The sequence below is a fragment of the Macaca mulatta genome, chromosome 13 (assembly GCF_049350105.2).
Source record: "Macaca mulatta isolate MMU2019108-1 chromosome 13, T2T-MMU8v2.0, whole genome shotgun sequence".
Classification (NCBI taxonomy): domain Eukaryota; kingdom Metazoa; phylum Chordata; class Mammalia; order Primates; family Cercopithecidae; genus Macaca; species Macaca mulatta.
Window position 1 is genome coordinate 85641611 of NC_133418.1, and position 22691 is coordinate 85664301.

At 36.2% G+C, this 22691-nt stretch overlaps 1 protein-coding gene across 10 annotated transcripts in view; it reads left to right on the plus strand.

Moving 5' to 3' along the window:
• Positions 1-22691, plus strand: part of MAP4K3 (mitogen-activated protein kinase kinase kinase kinase 3) — a 187146-nt gene that overhangs the window by 152105 nt on the left and 12350 nt on the right. For all 10 annotated transcript variants that reach the window (XR_003721773.2, XR_013402837.1, XM_015112178.3 and 7 more), the window contains 7 exons: positions 2152-2193; positions 4276-4360; positions 6157-6236; positions 11781-11841; positions 11923-12040; positions 17265-17323; positions 19201-19304. Coding sequence is in view for 8 of the 10 variants with exons in the window: in XM_015112178.3 (XP_014967664.1) it covers positions 2152-2193; positions 4276-4360; positions 6157-6236; positions 11781-11841; positions 11923-12040; positions 17265-17323; positions 19201-19304 (549 nt within the window). In the remaining 2 variants the exon portion in view is untranslated. The remainder of the gene's footprint in view (positions 1-2151; positions 2194-4275; positions 4361-6156; positions 6237-11780; positions 11842-11922; positions 12041-17264; positions 17324-19200; positions 19305-22691) is intronic.

Genomic DNA, 22691 nt, shown 5'->3' on the forward strand with positions numbered 1-22691 from the left:
CAGGTGTGCACCACCATGCCAGGCTAATTTTTGTATTTTTAGTAGAGATGGGGTTTCACCATGTTGGTCAGACTGGTCTCGAATCCCTGACCTCATGATCCACCCACATCAGCCTCCCAAAGTGCTGGGATTACAGGTGTGAGCTACCACGCCCAGCCTTATTTATTTTAAATAATATTTACAACCAATTCTATTAGTGCTTAGGTTAAATCTGAGAGTTATAACACTCAGAGCTCCCTAATTTAAAATGATGTTTTGCTAGGCCAGGCACGGTGGCTCACACCTATAATCCGTACACTTTGGGAGGCCAAGACAGGTAGATCACTTGAGGCCAGGAGTTCAAAACCAACCTGGCTAACATGGTAAAACCCTGTCTCTACCAAAAACACAAAAAGAGCCGGGCGTGATGGCAGGCGCCGGTAATCTCAACTACTCAGGAGGCTGAGGCACAAGAATCGCTTGAACCTGGGAGGCAGAGGTTGCAGTGACCCAAGATCATGCCCCTGCACTCCAGCGTGGGTAACAGAGCAAGACTCTGTCTCAAAAACAAAAAACAACAACAAAAAAATGATGTTTTGCTAAAATAGATAATTTAATAACAGTATAAGAAAAAATATATATAAATTATTTGCAAAATGGAATCAAAAGGTATCCGAAATTATGGCAACAGTAAGATGTGTGCATCCTCAAAAATATATCTACAAAGTAAATGTGTCATCTTAATTTCAGAAATGTTGTATTTTTATGTTATATATATGAAATCAATTAATAGTAGCTTTTTTATTAGTTTTCATCTAATTGTTTAAGTGATTCTGACGTATGGCAGCTCTAGGGAAAAATTAAAATGTCATTCCTTAAAATGATGTTATTGAGATTAACCTTGAAAGAAATGTAGACTGTCACAAAGTTCGTGTTTAAAGTATACCCAGGGGGTTCCCTCTCAGGGGACAGTTCATATACTCAAGAATGTGGCCTTGGAGAAATATCTGGCATTCTTCAGGATAGTGTGGGTGAGCAAATGTGTTACATTTCTTCTCCTTGTAATTGCTTGTATACTCTAACCAATGATTAATATATTTGAATTCATCAAAATTGAGAACTTCAGTTGGCAAAACACATTGTAAACATGATGAAGATTATCTATACAAGAGGAGAAACTATTGGTTATATATGTATAACAGATGAAATACTCAAACCTAGAATATATTTTTAAAAGCTCCAGCAAATATATATGAAGATAACTCAGTTAAAAAAAAAAGGGAAAATAATTCACAAAAGAGGAAATACAGATAGCAAATAAACACTGTTTTTAAAAAGATTCTTAATCTTCCTAGCAATCAGAGGCATGCAAATTAATGAGGAACACAGGAGAAAAGGTTTTTTACTAATCAGCTTGGTGATATTGCTGTGAGACTAGAAAGAACCAGGAGCTCTCATACATTGCTGGTGGGTGTGATGTGATATGTACACTCTGAAAAGCAGTTTGACAGTCAGTATGCACTAAAATGTAAAAGGTAGAGACCCTGTGTACCAGTAGTCTCAGTATACCCATACTGTGGTATACTTCTCACAGTGTACCCATAAAAACATCCACTCGTACGCTGTGTAAGTAGGTATATGCAGGAATGTTTATTTCAGCATTCGTGTTCTAGTAAAATATTGACAGTAATGTAAATACCGAATAATGTTTAAGGAATAGTTAAATAAAGTATATTTATGCTGTGCTGCAGTTAAAACAAGTGAACTAAGTCTATATGACTGATATGGATTACTGTCCAATTTTAAGGCAAAGAACATGCAGATAGTGTATAACTATTTGTTTTAAAACACACACAAAAAAAATTATTTTCTGTGGGAACATGTATTTACATATATACCAAGAAAGTCTGGAAAGCCATATGATTACATAAGTATATCTAATTCACTAGAGAAAGATTTGGAAGGTTTTACACCAAACTAGTTTTTCTGGGACAAGTACTAGAAATAGTGCATTGTGAAAGAACTGTGGGGAACTTCAGCCTTAACTGTGATGTTTTGTTTTACAAAGAATGTATTCATGTATTTTATTTGAATAAATGTGTTTGAAATACAGTATTGTTATACCAAACAGCAGCAAAAAAAAGTGTAATTGTACATGTGTTCTTTTTCTAGAAGCCTATTAGTAATGGTCTTCCTCCAACACCTAAAGTGCATGTAAGTACTAAATATGGAGTAGGCTGAGTTTCAAGCTAAGTCACTTGTATGTGTTGTCTTTGCTTAGGTTTTTTTTTTGTCTGTTTGAAAGAACCTTCATTACTGTTGAACAAAAATCCAGAAGATTGCTAATTTAAGATTGCTAATTTAATTACAGGCATGTGTCACCATACCTGGCTAATTTTTATATTTTTAGTAGAGACAGAGTTTCACCATGTTGGCCAGGCTGGTTTCGAATTCCTGGCGTCAAGTGATCTGCCCACCTTGGCTTCCCAAAGTGCTGCGATTATAGACGTGAACCACCATGCCTGGCCTTTTTATTTATTTTTTTGTTTATTTTTTATTTGTTTTTGAGACAGAGTCTCACTCTGTTGCCCAGGCTGGAGTGTAATGGCACAATTTCAGCTCACTGCAAGCTCCGCCTTCCGGGTTCACGCCATTCTCCTGCCTCAGCCTCCTGAGTAGCTGGGACTATAGGTGCCAGCCACCACGCCCAGCTAATTTTTTGTGTGTTTTTATAGAGACGGGTTTTACATATTGGCTAGGCTGGTCTCGAACTCCTGACCTCAGGTGATGTGCCCACCTCAGCCTCCCAAAGTGCTGGGATTACAAGTGTGAGCCACCACGCCCCATCCTTTTTTACCTTTAAATTCTACTTTTTAATTAGTACAGAGTATACTTTATAAACTATGTTACAAAATATATATACTTTATATTCGTAATTTGTATCATACTTAAATTATAAATATTTTAAAATAATTTTAATACTAATTTATACAGTATACTTTATATTATATAGCATATATATTATAGCAGAGAAATATATACAGTAGGGCAAAACTTCCCACTTGACTGCAAGATAAAACACTTACCTTAGGCTTGCAGTTTGACAAGCTGCAACGTATCTATGAATGCCAGGTAGACTCCAACTATGCAAATTAGCTTAAGATTGGGAACTGGCTTGATTGTTTTGTTCTTCATTTTGTCATGTAAATTTCTAGGAGTTAGCAGTACCTCAACATACAAATTTCCGTAGCTGTCTTAAAAGGTCCTTATTAGGATTAGTTAAATGATACAGTTTCTGCCCTACATCATATAAACATGTTTCTATTGGTCTACTACTACCTGATGGTATTGCCAAGCTAAATTGTTCTTTTTTGGTACCAAAATCTTTAAAAATATATTGGTTGGTATATTTCTGTCATTAAAAGGGAAATTTTAAGGTCCATGTTTTAATTACGTTAATACTTTTAATCCATTATTGTCAGCTAGTGATGTTTTCTTTCAGTATGTTACCTCCGTGTTTGTGAGGAAGACATTCCATCTATAAAATGATGCACAAATGCTGTTCTTTTAATTTAGGCCGACATGACAAATACTGAAATTTTCTCTGACCAAAATTATTTTCATACTGTTTTTCTCTCAAGTTGTCAGTAGTAAAAGTGATTACCTGAGTCAACATTCTCGTACCTTGAGAATTTAACCAGAAGGATAATTTCAGAGTTAGTATTTTGCTCTTTGACAATATAAAGTTCAAATGAGTAATGTATTTCATTATGATATATTTATTATCTGAAAAGTTTGTAAATCGACTTGATAAGTAATATTAACATCAAAGAGTTAAGCTTTTTAATGAATCCAGGGAAAATAATCAGATTGCTCGATTGCAAAAATTAAAAAATAAAAGTCTATATGTTTGGAGGTTGAAGTACATATGTGAATTTCAAATCAGCCATACCTGTTTCAGTTTGTAATGTGAAATTCAATATTTAATACCATTTTTAGGCTCATAAAACCAAACAAGAAAACAGTCTTCCTTTGTAGAGATTATGATTTCCTACATATGACCTTTTTTTTCTCTTTTTTCCAAGTAAAATTATTGTGGCACCTGGAAACTTGTGGTACCACTGTTAGGCAAATGACTATGGTGATTTCTTACACTTACTTCTGTAAATTTGAAGATGATCATAATTTCAGTATACTATCTATAGACTCTCACATTAAAATAGATAATAATTACATTTTATATATTAAAGACTGTACTTGTCACTGTTTCATATTGGTTATTCTTTGTTTCCCTAGATGGGTGCATGTTTTTCAAAAGTTTTTAATGGGTGTCCTTTGAAAATTCACTGTGCATCATCATGGATAAACCCAGACACAAGAGGTAGTATTGTGTGTTTTTTATCTGTTATCTTCCTAATTTTTTTAAACTGGGGCCATGAAAGCATTTATGATTTTGTTTATTTTCTGAGTATCTTTCTGGCAAAAAAAAAGTTTTATTATAATTTTTTTTTTAATTTTAAGGTTAATATGTTTCTTTGTGCTGTTATCAGTGTTTGAGGTGACACATAACATTAAAATTTCATTGTATAGTTACCATCTCAATATAGTGAAGCCATGTATTCTGTGCCACCCTAGTTTCCTCCAGAAATGTTTCTGCTGCTGCTGCACAGTAGTCTGGTATCTTTTTTTATTTTTTATTTTTAGGGAAAGAGTCTTGCTCTGCCACCCAGGCTAGAGTACAGTGGCATGATCATGGCTTACTATAACCTCAAACTTCTGGCCTTATGCAGTCCTCCTGCCTCAGCCACGCGAGTAGCTAGGACTACAGGCACACGCCACCATTCCTGGCTGTTTTTGTTTTTGTTTTTTAATTTTATGTAGAGATGGGATCTCTCTGTGTTCCCCAAGCTGGTCTCGAACTCCTGGGCTCAAGCAGTTGTCACCTCAGCCTCCCAAAGTGCTGAGATTACAGACATGAGCCACTGGCCAGTAGCTTCATTTTTTTCAAAACAGCCGTTATGGAAGGAATTTAGCTACCAAGGACCCAGGGTTTAGTGACCACTTTAGAGGATCTCTGACCTTAAAAGGGGCCATAATCAGAAAAGTTATCCTCAGGCACCACTAAGAACTGTCTGTGTCCTCTCACTGTATATCTGAATCTTAATAGCTGTCTGTTTATGTAAGATACACATAGAACATTTATACATGAACATTTTTATATACATACACATATACTCATTAAATAGTCTGAGTACTTTTATGTCATAGGCAAGGAAACTGGCACTCAGAGAGGTTCATTGTTTGTAGCCAATTAGAAAGGGTCAGTTTAAATCCAGTACTGTCTGACCACAGATCTTAACGCCATTAATCTTCCAGTACTCATCTTAAATGCTGGGCGCTTTAGGAATGCTCTTAGCATTCTATACTGTTCTCAACATACTTCAGTTTAGTCTGTTAGTCTAGGAAAGTTTTTGACCTGTTACTCTGTATTATCTTAAAAACAGATCGGGCACTTGTTCTTCAAGTTGCCTGCTTGGATCTCTTCGAAGTGTTCTTTCCTTTCTTTCCTGTTCTAAAGCCTTTTTAATAAATTTCCACTCCTGCTCCTGCTCTGGAAAAAAAAAAAAAAAAAAAACAGAAAGGACCATGGCCATGCATCTCATATCTTTTAGAAGATACTGAGTCCCCTAGCAGGTATCCAAGTTTTAGTTAACTTTTTAATGGACTGTGGTCAGATTCTGAGGTATTTTAAATAAGAGTGCTTATAGTACAGCTCTGAAAAAAAATCTGTAGAAGTAATTAGAATCTGTATCAGCCACTCTCGATTTATATTCTATATGTCAGTGGCACATGATCCTCTCTTAGGGGGTTTTAGAAAAAGGAGCTGCAGATTCTTTGCCAGTTCTTAGCACTCTCTGATGAGTGAAGAATGTACTATGCCACTCTTCAGAATCTCCCTTACATAAAAATTCTCTTCACTGCTTTGAGGCTAATGTTTACATATAATTCAGTTTATGGGTCTAAAGTGTCTAACCTCTTCTTTGTATTCACTGCTTATAAATCATGGTAATTCTTGTTTTATATGTTAATACATACTTACGGAAGTTTAGATTATAGAAATCCTATTAAAAAATATTTTATTTACCAAAATCAGTCAATGAATTACTTTTGTTTCAGATCAGTACTTGATATTTGGTGCCGAAGAAGGGATTTATACCCTCAATCTTAATGAACTTCATGAAACATCAATGGAACAGGTATGTTATTTTGTATATTCTTTTTTTTTTAATTTTTAAGTTGCCATAAGTACACATTAGACCAGAAATAAGATTCAGTTTCTGACTTGCTGCCTCTTTTATTCTGTTTTGTTTTGTTTTGTTTTGTTTTGTTTTGTTTTTTGTTTTGTGTTTTGAGACTGAGTCTCACTCTGTTTCCCAGGCTGGAGTGCAGCGGTGTGATCTCGGCTCACTACAACCAGGTTCAAGCAATTCTCATGCCTCAGCCTCCCAAGTAGCTGGGATTACAGACATGAGCCACCATGCCTGGCTAATTTTTGTGTTTTTAGTAGAGACAGGGTTTCACCATATTGCTCATGCTGGTCTCGAACTCCTGGCCTCAAGTGCTGGGATTACACATATGAGCCACCCTGCCCCAGCCTCTTTTATTCTTAAAATCCTCATGAGGCCAGGCACTGTGGCAAGTGCCTGTGATCCCAATACTTTGGGAGGCCAAGGCAGGCAGATCGCCTGAGGTCAGGAGTTCGAGACCAGCCTGGCCAACATGGTGAAACCCCATCTCTACTAAAAATACGAAAATTAGCTGGGCGTAGTGGCATGTGCCTGTAATCCCAGCTGCTTCGAAGGCTGAGACAGGAGAATCACTTGAACCCGGGAGGAGGAGGAGGTTACAGTGTGCTGAGATCACGCCATTGCGCTCCAACCTGGGCGACAAAAGTGAAACTCCATCTCAAAAAAAAAAAACCTTCATGGAGCATGTTCTAATTACCAGATACTAAAGACAGATTCACAGGACTAGTCCATACCCTTGAAAAGCTCATGATCTAATAGGGAAAACAGATGTATAAACCAGTAACTACAACACTCAGGATTAGATGTCATGGGAATGAGTATAAGATATTGGCCATAGAGGTGGATGTCACCAGCACCTCCTGTGGGGAGATGAGAAGGAGGGGCATTTGAGATGGACCTTAAATTCTGATGAATAGAAGTTTGCCACACAGACAGGATAAGCATGATGGCATAGAGATGTGAAATAGCATGGCAAGTGTGGGAACAATGACTGGGTAATTTGACTGGAGTACAGAATAGTAACAATAGATGGAGCTGGGTAGGCAGGCAGAAGCCAAACACCAGAGTTTGGGGTACCATGCTGATGGAACAGACCTGTGTTTTAGAAATATCTGTTTGCAGTATGGTGAGAGATGAGACTAAAAACCATGGTCAAATGGTGAAAGAGTGTTAATTCAGGGCAGAGGTAGAGAGAACAGGGGGGAAAAGATAGTTTTATTGAGATATAATTCATATAGCATACAGTTCACCCATTTAAAGGGTACAATCCAGTGGCTTTTAGTATGTTCACAGCATGTGCAGCCATTACCACCATCAGTTTTAGGACATTTTGTCATCTCCAAAAGAACCTCCATAATCATTAGTGGTCATTCCCCATTTCTCTCCTCCTCTCCCCCGATATGGGGATGTTTTTGAGTGTCACAATGAGTGGGGGGAGCTTTTGTCATTTAGTACCCAGGAGTCAGGAACATAAAACAACCTGCAAACTGATAATAATGATGATGATATTAATAGCTAATATTTACATAAAGCTTACTATGTATCCATGCGGTGTTTTTGAATGCTTGACATACATTATTTAGTCTTCATGAAATCTCTCAGAGGTAGATACCATTGATATTCTCATTTCACAGATGAGAAAACTGAAGCACAGAAAGGATTAGTAACTTGCCAAAGACCCCACAGCTATTCGGTGGCTGGACTGGAATATGAACCTAGGCAAGCTAGCTCCAAATTCCATGGACTACTTCACCATATTCTCTCTCCCAGTTGTATAGTTCCTGTAGAGAAATGCTGGACCTGGAGAAAGATCAAAGATCTAGAAGTGACCAAATTGAGTGACCAATTCAACATGGAGGGGTGAAGAGAGGTCTAGGTTAACTTCAGGTTTTCCACTTGAGTGACTGGGTGCTTGACAGTAACAGAAAGATGGAGTATAGTATACTGAAGGATGTATTGATTTGAAGAGAATGGTAATGCTTTCAATTTGGTCATACTGAGTTTGGGGTGCCTTCGGGTTGTGTGACTAATTCTTTTATCAATATAAATTGATTACAAGGCCGGGCACGGTGGCTCACACCTGTAATCCCAACACTTTGGGAGGCCGAGATGGGTGGTCGCCTGAGGTCAGGAGTTCAACACCAGCCTAACAAATAAGGTGAAACCCCGTCCCTACTAAAAATACAAAACCTAGCCGAGCATGGTCATGTGCACCTGTAGTCCCGGGTACTCAGGAGCCTGAGACAGGAGAATCACTTAAACCCAGGAGGCGGAGGTTGCAGTGAGCCAAGATCACACCACTGCACTCCAGCCTGGGCAACAGAGTGAGACTCCATCTCAAAACAAAATAAAAATAAAAATAAACTGATTACAAATAAAATGGAAAGAAAAAATCTGTAAGTAATGATTTATTCATGACTAAACATTTTCATCTTCTTTTTTTAATCAAATTTTCTAACAAGATCCTAAACTGTATGATATACTGTAAATCTTTTAATCTGGAAATGGTATACAGTGAAATGACTGAAAAGTACCTATGAACCAGGAAAGGGAGGAAAAGCATCTTGTAATTATAATAATTAGTAAATAAATAATTCAAAGGTGGTCCTATTTTTATTGGGTATAATGAGATATCCAGAAGTAATATTGGTAGCAATATTAATTGTAAGGAATAAGGCCAGCTTTATGCATAGGTGGAGTAAGCATTTATCAACCTAATTTGAAGAACTCTTCCGTTGTTTTTGTTTTTGAGACAGGGTTTCATTCTGTCACCACGGCTGGAGGGTAGTGGCATGAACACAGCTCACTGCAGCCTTGACCTCCTGGGCTCAAGTGACCTTCCCACCTCAGCATCTTCAGTAGCTGAAACTACAGGCACATGCCATGATGCCCAACTAATTTTTTGGTATTTTGTCGAGACTGGGATTTCACTTTGTTGCCCAGGCTGATCTCAAACTCCTGGGCTCAAGCAGTCCTTCTGCCTTACCCACCCAGTGCTGGGATTACAGGGGTGAGCCACCAGGCCCGGCTAAGACTCTTAAGAGAAGGCACCCATCAACCACATCTAGCCCCAGTCTGCAATAACTTCCCTTCTTAGTTGCTTTAGCATTTGAAATTAGATTACTAGAGTAATTTTTTTTTGAAACATTGCCCTTCAAAGGAAACCTTTTTCCCTCCTGGAGGGAGCACTATAAGACTAAAGAATTAGTATATGTGGAGCCTGAATTTTTCATCTTATTATGAAATTGATGATTAGTTTGATTTTCTCTAGACTTTAGAGGAAACAGGGTGGCATGAGCCTACTAGATAGGGGAAGATTCTGAAAAGTGAGATGATGACACAAATCAGGGTCCTGAGTTAAAATTTTTTATCTGGCTTCATTATTCATGGCTAACATTTATTCAGTACTCAGTGTGTGTTAGACATTCTTCTAAGTGCTTTAGAAGGAGTATCGTGTTTAATTACCATACAGCTCTATGAGATATACATATTCTGTTTTACAGATAAGAACACTGAGACAGAGATTCAGTAAATTACCCAAGATCACACAGAGTCATTGATAAAACAGATATATGAGTCTAGGCAGAATATAGAAGCTACCTTTCTTAACTGTTATATTCTTATTTATTAAACCAATCATTTCACCTAGAACCTAACTCACTAAAGGAAGAAAGCATTGAAAATCTAGTAAAGTTGTTGTTACTAGAAATCTAGAAAAAGTTGTTGTTAAAAATGAAAATTCATAATGAAATCCAGTACTTTTTAAAAATAAAACTATACATAAATACCTTTTCATTGTCCCTATGTAGAAAATATGAAAGGAATTTGTGTCTTGTCTTGCTACTTTATATATGTTTATATTAAATAAGCAAACCCACTTATATTTACAAGTATATAATTTTATAGTAAACCATAGATGTGGTATTAGATAAATACTTTTTTGGTGGATATGTATATGAAAACCCAGTTCAACACTGAATTAAATAAAAATCTGTTTCTTGCTACTTTGATAACATGTACTGATATGTGGTCTGGAATAAGTCATTGCCCCTTCTCTGCCTGATTTTTTCAGTATAGCCAATGAAGTCCCAATTTTGTTGTGAATTTTTTGTGAAAAGCAGAAAGTAGGAAATGGATGTTGATATCTTCTCTATCTGAGGCACAGGTATAGGCACATTTTACAAATTAAAAAAAACTGTATTGGCAATGCCACATTTTAGTTGTTTGGAGAAATTGGTTATTTTATGTAAGTACATTTTCCCAGTAAATGAAATAAAATTTTTATTAAAATGTTACTTTGTTTCTCCTCCCTTTTATTATTACCTTTTCTCTTTTAGTTATTCAGTCCCATTATTATGGCTGTGTTTCCATAAAGTAATGTCCTTAGAGGCCTTGATGTGTTTCATCATTCACCCCTGTGTCCTCTCTATTCCCTTCTCTCATCTCAGTTACTTTTGGAGTAACTTAGTTGTAGGAATTACCAGAGCAAACCCAGCAACAAAGGTTGTTAAATCAGAATGCTTAATTATGTACATCAGTGGCTCTCAAACCTCAGTTGGCCTCAGAATTACTTGGAGGCCTAGTTAAACCATAGATTCCTGGGTCCTGCTTCAGAACTTCTTGCTTCAGTAGGTCTGGGGTGAGGTCCAAGAATTTGCATTTCTACCATGTGCCCAGGTGTTGCTGATGCTGCTGGTCCAAGGACCACTTTAAAAAACACTGATACGCATAGCAAAATGTCTTAATGAGAGTATTTTTTTAAATATATAGATTGTGTTCCATGAAATTCACTTTTCTTTGCTCTAAATTGTGACCACTTTCAGGCTTCCAGAGATGCCTCTCAGTTCTTATGGTACTAAATTTCAGTAATGAATTTCATATATATGTGTGTGTATATCTATCTATCTATGTATATATCTATATGTGTATATATATCTATATACATGTATATAGATATCCTTTATGATTTGTGAGTTTTCATCATATTGTCTCAGCCTTTTTTTTCCCTCCATACCTAGTGTTTCTGTATCCTGTGTTCCACTACACCATGATCCTTTTTTTCTGTATCATACACCCTAGAAGCCATGCATTGCATATTATGCCTAGATAAGTATATTTTGGGAGGAGTAGACAGGAGAATCTTAATTATTCAACCCCAGAACCAAAATAAAGGAATAGATGTTGTTTGAAAATGTTCTTATTCCCTGCGTAGTGTGGGGTTACATAGCCTAGCCCTTAATCATAAGAGAGACTTGAGCTGATCATATCGTGTTTAGGCTAAAATTTAGCCTAATATATTTTTTTCTCTCACATAAATATGTATGTATGTATATTATCTTGTTTTGAATCATTGATAAAGTCAATTTATATTAAAAATAACTTACTTTTTAAAGAACTGACCTATAGATATGACAGCTTACATGATTACTGTGTGCAGATTTACATTGCTGTTATGTATTATTCTTTATAAACTTTGTGCCTTTTTTTAATCAGCTGTTCCCTCGAAGGTGTACATGGTTGTATGTAATGAACAATTGCTTGCTATCAATATCTGGTAAGTATTTTAGTTTTCAAATACCTTACAATTGTTACTATTTGTTACTAGCTTTTACGTCATATCTGGTTTTCTTTATAGGTAAAGCTTCTCAGCTTTATTCCCATAATTTACCAGGGCTTTTTGATTATGCAAGACAAATGCAAAAGTTACCCGTTGCTATTCCAGCACACAAACTCCCTGACAGAATACTGCCAAGGTAAGGGTACGTCCTTAGAGGCAATATAATGTTAACAGTTCATTCTCATAAATACCTATGCTACAGAAAGTGAAAGAGCACTCAGTTTGGGTTAATAGAAATCATGATGAAAAAATAATAAGTAATATAATTTAACAAGTGCTTATTGATCACACTCTTGTTCTAAAATTTTTCTACTTTATACTTTCAAATTGTATCAGATGTTTTCTCTCTGAATTTTTTATTCTTTTTTGGCAAGTTTAAAACTAGTTTTTTCTTGCACTTTGCCATAATTTTACATTGCATTTAATGCCTTTGCTTTTGACATATGTGTTAACTTTATAAAATTTTTCTCAAAGTTTCTACACCTAGAAAATCAAAATGATTTATTGAAAAATGTTTTTGCAACCTGCCATGGTGGCTCACGCCTGTAATCCCAATACTTTGAGAGGCTGAGGCAGGAAGATGGCTTGAGGCTAGGAGTTCGAGACCAGCCTGAGCAATGTAGCGAGACCTCATCTCTACAAAAATTATTTTTTAAAAAATTAGCTAGGCATGGTGGCTCGACGCTGTGGTTCCAGCAACTCAGGAGGCTGAAGTGGGAGGATCACTGGAGCCCTGGAGGTTGAGGCTGCAGTGAGCTGTGATCATGCCACTACACTCCAGCCTGGGTAACAAAGCAAGACCATGTCTCAGTGTTTTGCATTAGAAAATCATTAGTTTGAAGTTGAGGGGTTTCGCCTTTCTACTTTCAGTAATTTGTTGTTATGCTCTGTTCTTTCATTGTTTAATATAATATTGGACCTCTTTATTGACTGAAAGATTTTCTAACTCTAGTATGAATTGTATTTTATGAAAAATTTATAATATGGCTATTCTTTTTTATAATATTTATTGTAAAGCAACTAACATAAAACCTTAATTTTCAAGTACCTTGAGAATCTGCTGTTCTCAATTGCTGAGTTTACAGTGTGGCTAAGATTTGCTCCTATGTGTACATGATTTTTTTAAAAATTAACCTTTTTGATGAAAATTATATAAAAATATATAGGATGTTCTCTTTTCTTAAATAGAGTATACGAATTTCATTGGGATCATTTCATGATTACTCAGGGTTGAACTTGATTTATTATATTTTACTATAATATACACATAAAGTGCCCTCAAGGACTATATGACACATAGACTTAGATGCATTCACATTTGGATATATTTTATTAGAGACCTTTTTAGCTTATTTGCTTTTAGCTGTGTTCATTTCTTCCAGATTTTACTGAATACACCAAATGTGTATGAAATGTTCCCTGTATAGATGAGACAAAAATGAATAAGATATAATCTCTTCCTTTAAGGAGTTTCCATATGGTATGATTTTACCTACACTGAATATAGGTACTCATTGTACCATTTTATAATTCATTTTTAGTAAAGCATAAGCTTTGGAATTCAAGTAAAGTTGAATTTAAATCCTGGATCATTTACTTACTAGATATGGGACCTTGGATAAATTATACAACCTTTTCCCATGTGTTCAGCTGTAAGGATATTTCACCTCCAAGTTATTATTTCAGGGATTTTATTATAGTCAATCTTTAGTTTTTTTAGTAGTAACAGCCACAAATACATCCTTCCCACTTTCTTCAGTTTCATTATCTAGTAATTACTGTAAAATCTTTTAATTCTCTCACTTATTGGCAGAAAACCTAAAAACCCTTTTAACATGATAATATTTTATATATGTGTATTCATACCATTTCTTCTGCCATACAGTGAGCACAACTTAAACCTCTACTGAGCATCTTGTTCTTAATCTGACGATAAAGAGCCTCATGGTTCTCATTCTGAAGATAGGTACTCATTGCACCATATTGTAATCCATTTTTAGTGAAACATAAGCTTTGGAATTCAAGTACAGTTGAATTTAAATCCTGGATCATTTACTTACTAGGTATGGGACCTTGGATAAATTATACAACCTCTCCACATGTATTCAGCTGTAAATGGAACCTGTATACTCATCTGGCAGAGTTGTTTTGAAAATGATACATTGTGTATGTAAAGTACCTACCACAGCACCTAGTAAGCTCTCAAAAAATAGACCTGTTGTCATCATTATTGGGCATGATAAATTGAGCTATTCTTGTAATGTACCCTAAAGTATCCTATGTTAAATGCATTCGGACTGTTAGTTGATTTAGAATTCCAGTTACTTGGGTGCTGGTAAAATAAGTTGTATTGCCTTTCCATGTACTGCCCACAACTCTATTTTGAAAAGTTTTTGAAATCCTTAATTCACAGCCATACTTAATAGTTGATTTCTGTTTGTGTAGTAGTCATCCCTATGGTCTTTCAGAACTTGGCAGTTAATTCTCCTGGGTTTTGACCAGTTCATTGTTTTAACCCGTAAGTTAGCTTTGGGAGCCAGAAGACAAGTTCACAAGTGTGGACAGGAACATTAAACTTTTTGCCAGCTGAAATCTATCAGGAGCTTGGTTCAGTTTTTTTTTAATTCTAAAAAGCACTTTGGTTCGAAGCAGATTTGTTGAGTATGGGAAGTTTTTGTTTTGTTTTATTTTAAGCTGCATTAAACTCCAATGTATATGAAAGGGGCATTTTTATAATTATAAATTATAATGTAAAACTTTTCCTAATATAAAGTTAGTCAAGGGTACGATGAGGTGTTTTTACCAGAAGATTGTAACCAGAATATTCTAGATTGCCGTTGTAGTCGTTCAGTACTTCAACATCTGAATAAATTCTGTATCATTGTTTAGCTGTCACAGTGTGAAAAACGTTTTGATTCACAAGGACAAGTACTTAGAAATAGTTAACAGTTTTTAACAGCTTACCTTGCAAACTCCAAATAATGTTCATTTAAATTGATACAGCCTGTAGTTCCAGCTACCTGGGAGGCTGAGGCAGGAGAATTGCCTGAACCCAAGAGGCAGAGGTTGCACTGACCCGAGATTGCGCCACTGCACTCCAGCCTGGGCGACAGAGTGGGACCCTGTCTCAAAAAAAAAAAAAAGACCTGAGCAAAAATCTAAGCTTCAGATTTCTGTGCTGTAACCTACCTCTTTATTGAACAGACTGAATGACACAGATGTCTAAAATGCATGGCACATAGTAAGGACTTAGTAAATGAAGCTAAAATTATAACTTTTCATAAATAGGTCAATATATAAAATGTATTAAAGTTAAAATTACAGTATTACAATATTTATTAATATTGTATTTATGCTTGATTATCACTCAGTTGCCAATTGTATAGTTACAAGAACATCAGGAAAATTGTTCTGAGCTTGTTTGGATTGCACTGAACACATGTGTTGTACAATTTTATATAAAATTATACAACTCTAAAAAAAAAAAGACTTGTGCAGAGCACTGGCATCTATCTAATCTTTGGCAAATTTACACATTTAAGTGGCTCATGCCTGTAATCCCAGCACTTAAGGAGGCTGCACTTTTGGCAGATTACCTGAGCCTCAGGAATTTGAGACAAGCCTGGGCAACGTGGTGAAATCTCTCTCTTTCTTATAAAAATTATTTTTTAAAAAAAGAATTTAAATATTTGTAGAAGTCAGACACAGTTGCTCACACCTGTAATCCCAGCACTTTGGGAGGCCAAGGCAGGCGGATCACTTGAGGTCAGGAGTTCGAGACCAGCCTGGCCAATAGGTCGAAACCGCGTCTCTACTAAAAATACAAAAATTAGCTGGGTGTGGTGGCTGATGCCTGTAATCACAGCTATTTGAGAAGCTGAAGCAGGAGAATCACTTGAACCTGGGAGGCGGAGGTTGCAGTGAGCTGAGGTCAAGCCACTGCATTCCAGTGTGGGCGGCAGAGCGAGACTTTGTCTCAAAAAAAAAAAAAAAATCTTTAGCTGGGCACCGTGGCTCACACCTGTAATCCCAGCACTTTGGGAGGCTGAGGCGGGCGGATCACCTGAGCTCAGGAGTCCGAGACCAGCCTGGGCAACGTGGCGCAACGCCGTCTCTACTAAAAATACAAAAATTAGTCAAGCGTGATGGCAGGCACCTGTAGTCCCAGCTATTTGGAGTTCTGAGACAGGAGAATTGCTTGAACCTGGGAGGCGGAGGTTACAGTGAGCCAAGATCATGCTCTTGCACTCCAGCCTGGGTGACAGAGCAAGACCTTGTCCAAAAAATAAAATAAAATTTAATTTTAAAAAAAGTGTACAAAAATGGGTTTAATTTGAGGTTTTTACAATTTGATGAACCAACAGTCTTTAATATATTACATTTTAAAAGACATTTGAGTGTATGTGTAGTTTTTAAATTGTAGTTTTAAAAAAAATTCAGAATTGATTTTTACCTGTTAAATTCGAGTCAGATGTTTGCAAAACCCCTATAGCACCTTTGCAGAACATCTGTATCCCACTTTTGCTGAATAAACAAAGATTTCTAAATAAAAGAAGTTCTTCACAAATCGTTAACAACAACTTTTTACAGTACATGGAAATGTATTACATGTACTTAAAAATATATTTCCCCAGTTTTTGGCTAATGTTTTCACTTTCTCAGTGTTATCTTTTGGTAAACCAAAGTTACCGATTCAATAATTGACTGCCACCTGTAGTTTGAGATGCTAGGGATGAATCAGTGGGAAGAAAAAAAGTCAAATAAAATGTAACAGCATTTTCCTGTATGATTTGTTCTTTTTGTATTTTCTTAAATCCCAAGGTCATACGTTTCTATAGACTTCTGTAGTTTGTTTTCAAATTTAAACCCTTAATCCATTTGAAACTGGTTGGGGGCCATGAGAAAGGGATCCAATTTATTCTTTTTTTTTTTTTTTTTGAGACAGAGTTTTGCTCTTGTTGCCCAGGCTGGAGTGCAGTGGTGTGGTCTCAGCTCACCACAACCTCCGCCTTCTGGGTTCAAGCAAATCTCCTGCCTCAGCCTCCTGAGTAGCTGGAATTACAGGCATGCACCACCATGCCTGGCTAATTTTTTTGTATTTTTAGTAGAGATGGGGTTTTATTATGTTGGCCAGGCTGGTCTCAAACTCCTGACATCGTGATCTGCCCACCTCGGCCTCCCAAAGCGCTAGGATTACCGGCATGTGCCACAGCACCGGGCCTTTTTATTCTAATTTTAACAGATGACCTAGTATGTCAGCACCAGTTTTGAACTCATCCTTTCTCCACTGATCTGTAACAGTAGCTTTTTCATATACTAAGTTTGCCTACATGTATATACTCACTTTTATTTACATTTAGGAAATTTTCTGTATCAGCAAAAATCCCTGAAACCAAATGGTGCCAGAAGTGTTGTGTTGGTAAGTAAACTGTCCAATAGCATATAGCTGTCTTGCTTTACAGGGCAGCTAAGAAAACCCCATGAGACTCATTGTAAAATCTGGCATAAAACAGTACTACCCCAGGGCATTCTGCCAGTAATACTTTATTTTTATCCCTTAAGTAGAACAAATTCCTTGGCCATTTCATCCTGTGTAGACTAAGCCAAATATATAGTACCTTGCAAATAATTTTTTTGCCAGTAAGTTATTTGTTTAGCAAATAATTTATTGCCTAGGTAAATGGAGAAAGTAGTATGACTTTTTTTTTTTTTTAAACCACATTTTATCACACCCTGTTTTCCAAGGGTCCTGTTACATACCATTCACCATTCTGCTTAGCAATGGCTGGTGAGATGGCGTTTATTCCTTCAGCATGTGTTTTTATGGTCACCTTCCCCTCACCTAAATTCCCCCCATAACAGTTGTTCTATTTGCATGTAGCCAGAGCAAAAAATTATTGCTTTCCCTTAAGTTACTATTATTATTAAAGGGACGATAAACACATGAGTCATTATACCACAAAGTATAGTGTGGAAGGGAGTCTAAACCTAGGCTCACTGAAGAAGGTGGCCTTTGGGCTAGGCCTCAAAATAAGGCAGATTCAGATTTGAACTGAATAGATGGAGAGGCCGTTTCAAACAGAAGAAATGACATAACATGTGGAGGCAAAAAAAAAATCATAAAGCTTACATAATAAATGCTGACTATTCAGCTTAGCTGAATACAGATTATAGAAAGGAGAATAGCAGATGAGTGTGAGCCATTGGTCTTGTGTGAACATGTACTTATTACTATGCAATAAGTAAGGAAGGAGGTCTTGTGCTAGAGCAGTAGCAGTGCAAATAGCAAGGAAGGAGTGTCTGGGTGTGAAGGGAAAAGATGTCAGAGATGACTGAGGCCTCAAACCCAAAAGACTGGCAGAACGGCAAAGTGTTGTTAACAGGAAGCAAGAACAGCTGGTTTTGAGCAAAAGAGGATGACAAGGTTGGGTTTAGACATGATGGTTGAGTCTCTGTTAGAACTTCCAGCAAACTGACTTTACCTGGGGACAAAGGGGCAGATTTTTAGGAAAAGTTAATTATAGGAAATAATTTCCTATATAGACTTTTCTGTTTTCTTTGGCGGGACACTTTTGCTATTCACCTCCTCTGCCATTTAAATATTTCAAATCTATGTGAAGTTTGTGAATTTTACTGCTGTTCCCCTTTTCACAGTTCAATTTTTTTATCTTTATTCCAAATATATTTACTTCACATGTATTTACGTTACTTCTTCTGGTTTATAACCAGAAAAGTATTTCAAAATCTGAGGTAATTCAATTTTATTATTTGTAAATCAGTATTTTAAGGTTTGGTTAATATCTGTGATGTTTTCTAGTGACCATAAGAATTTAATCAAAAGGGGGAAGATGGACAAGTGTTTTATTTTCAGAAACAAAACATTATTGCTTCTGAACATTACCAGCAAAAGCACCTTGTAAACCACCTGAATGTGTTGTATCTTATGAGTTTGACAACTTCTTCCCAAATTTACCTTGACCCTTTTATCAGCATGTTGCCACCTCAGGTAGTTTTCCTGCCATCCTAAGACCAAAAGTCCTTCCTCCTACCCCACAGCCTCATTATAACCAGCGGTTTCATTTCTGCATACATATAAAAATCTTGCAAGTTAAGAGGGCATTTCCTGCTGTTACCTGAAACAGTATTTTTTTCACCCAGCCCTCTAATTAAGAAATTGAACTGGCAACCAGCTTTTGATTTTATGTTTAGTTTTGTTTTTTGGTTTTTTGTGCATGCAATTATTGTCATAAGGACTTTGTATTATAAGAGGACTCATTTATATTTTTGCTTTGACAGTAAGAAATCCTTATACGGGCCATAAATACCTATGTGGAGCACTTCAGACTAGCATTGTTCTTTTAGAATGGGTTGAACCAATGCAGAAATTTATGTTAATTAAGGTAAGCATAAAAGTCAAACTATCGTGTTCTTAGTATAAAAGCTTGTCAACCTTACTGTTCTTTAAAGAAACATTTTTTCAGTTAATTTTCAGGTTAATTTAGTGATTTTAGATAATGTGGCAGGGTTGTGAAGATCTGCCCAATTGTAAGGAACTTAATTGGCCTAGTAAAAGTTTCATAAGAGACGAGAGAAATAGTTCAAGGGTATGGCGGTGGGGAGCTGGAAATAGTGCCTCACGTGCAAAGCCTGATGGCAGAAACAGGAAGTACCAAAAGATCAGTGAAATGTTTTGAATATACTCTCTGGTTGACCTCCATCACAGCTGAAAACAACATACGGGTTGCAGTTTGGCCTAGGAGAACTAGGGATAATCATAATGACAGGGAAATGAGTTGTTTTTAGTTATATACATACCCATTAATTTGCCCAGGCCTTTCCACAGATTTTTTTTTTTTTGCGCTTAAGTTTTTCTAAAATCATTTAATGAATGATTTTAAAAATATTTACTATTACTCATCTATAACTTACATTTAAGGAAAAAACCTTTAAAATATGTGAAGTACAGGCTCAGTTACATCAAGGAAATACCAAATGAATTTTTAAAGTTGTTTTCCGTGCTATTATATATGGACTAAGTAAGTGGTCTTTTTTCATGTGCATTTGATCTCAGTAGAAATTTAGAGTCGGAATATAGCTGGAGTGGGGTTCTTCCTAAATTTTATAGTATTAAGATATTTAAAGTATTGAATCCCTGTTGTTTAAAATCCTGTAAGTGACTAAAAAGTCTAGTTTTCGTTTTCATATCAGTTTTAACCTCAAGATTAACTAGGGCTAAACAGATGAAAATATAGTTTCAAGAATTTGAAACCTATTGAAGTATTAATTTCACAGGTAAATACACTGAAACAAAAATTATTTAAACTGAAACCTCAGGGGAAAATAGCCTTATAAGTTGTGTAAAGCAGAACTACTGAATACAGCCCATTTATGGCAAAAATTGTTTTGTTCTCAGCTCCTCTTTGTTCTTGTTTATTTGACAAAAGAATGCTTTATCCAAGATGGAATGGTAAAGTCTACACAGTTTGATTTTTTGGCAACCCCTTCCTTTCCTTTTTCCTTTCTTTCTTTAGTCTATTTTAAATATGTCCTTCCTATTATTTTCATTCCTAACCTCTATCAAAATGAAATGTTTTATCATATCAGTTATTCTTGTATACTGGTAGACTGATTAACCTGATATGAATGAATTTTATATGTTATCTAATATGTTAAACCATTTATCCTAATGTATAATGAAAGATGCTTTTCTCTATTAGAGGAATTGTCTGTGTCAAGAGCATGCAGGAGGGAATATATGCTTTGAAGATATAGGAAGCTTAAAAATTACCCGTCCATGGCTTCTCTTTTCCTGGTAGATGGCACCAGGGTGCTTGGCCTGGCTCTAATGAGGCCTGTTACCAGCATTCTGAGATAGTGAACCTGTAGTACAATTCTACTTGCAGGTCTCCATCAAGATTTTAATCACTCTTCTCCCTTTCCTTAAACTCTCTGAGCTATAATGTTTGCCTGCTTTCCTTAACCTTAACCTAGCTTGCTTGCTTTTTCTTACTTTCTGTCTGTCTGTCTTCCTTCCTTCCTTCCATTTTTCCTTCCTTCCTTCCTTCCTTTCTGTGTCCCTCTGCATCAAGACTTGTATATGTATATATTTCTCTCCATATTTAACATTATTTTAATCAGTATTTATGGTGTTTCTGTACTGTAACCCTTCATCAGATGTATTCAAAAACATCGTCATGCTTTCTATATTCTTGTTTCCTCCTAGTGACATTTCTGACAGTTTTTGCATCATTAGACTGCATTTTTTTTTTTTGAGATGGAGTCTGGCTCTGTTGCCCAGGCTGAAGTGCAGTGGCATGAACTCAGCTCACTGCAACCTCCGCCTCCCAGGATCAAGCAGTTCTCTGCCTCAACCTCCCGAGTAGCTGGGACTACAGGCGCCCAGCTAATTTTTGTATTTTTAGTAGAGACAGGGTTTCACTGTCTTGGCCAGGCTGGTCTCAAACTCCTGACCTCAGGTGATCCACCCGCCTCATCCTCCCAAAGTGCTGGGATTACAGGTGTGAGCCACCGTGCCCGGCCTAGACTGCATTTTCATCATAAATAAAAGTTAAAAATTAAAGATCTCCCCAGCAAACATAATGTACCTATTGTAGGCAAGGCACCGTGTTACTTACTAGAGAGACAAAAATATACAAGATACAGTTGCTGCCCTCAAGGACAATAGCAACTGGATTTAAAACTATTAGACATGCCTTCTGTTAATGACTTAGACAAATTGCTTAGTTATTATTCGAAGCAACATAGAAGTAGTCAAAATCTGTTGGTTTTTTTTTTTAAAACATTGTTTCTGTGTTTAAACTGTAAAAGTTTAAAAATGCATCTTTAATCAGAAGCATTGGTTTTTTTCCTGCTTCGTTGCTCTTTATTTCAAAGAGAATTATTTAAGTTGCTGTACCTTGTTAAAAAATGACAGATTTTATCAAAAGCATGTGCCCCAAGGCAATGGTAAAGCTCCTAGAGAAGAGGTTTGGAGAATATTGATGAAGTGTCTGTGCCTGTGGAATGGAGGGACTTTAGCAGCCATAGGGAAGGAAGAAATGTGGGAACGGCAGGTGAACACAGAGCTTCACGTTCCAGCCACAAGTACCATTTTATATCTTCCAACACTTTAAAACTACCTGTTACGATATCCCCCGTTGCACCTTTTTCTTTTCTTTAGAATTTGTAAGTTGCCAGATTAAAAAAGAAAACAAATCAAATCCAGTAGCTTCGTTAAATGCCAGCAATAACCATTTGGAAAATACAGTGAAAAGACAGCCAGTTTATAAAAGCAACAAAAATATAAAATATATAAGAATGAACTAAATAAATTATGCATAAGAGTGGTATTTTTTTTTAATTTTTTGTGAAGAAAAATTTTAGAATTCCCCTTGTCATCCTCCCTTTTAGTCAGCTCCCTGCCTCTTTTTTACAAAGGAACCTTGAAAGTTCTTACTTTTTTTCTCTTTTTGCTAAGCACATGTCCCTAAACATTAGAACTAGTTTTATTTAATTTTTCAACAGTATTTAAGTGGAATTATAAAGTATATGTTCATTTGTGTCTGGCTTTTTTTGTGCAGCATTATATTTGTATAGTTGCTGGACATAGCTATAGTTTATTCATTTTTCAGTTCTCTATATATAATTATTTTGTGAATATGCCATAATTTTATCTGTTTTGCATTTGTCTCTTGTATGTATGTGCTCATGTTCTTTAGAATGTATACCTAGGAGTATTATTGCAAGGTCCTAAGGAATGCCTATATCCGGCACTAATAAATAATGCA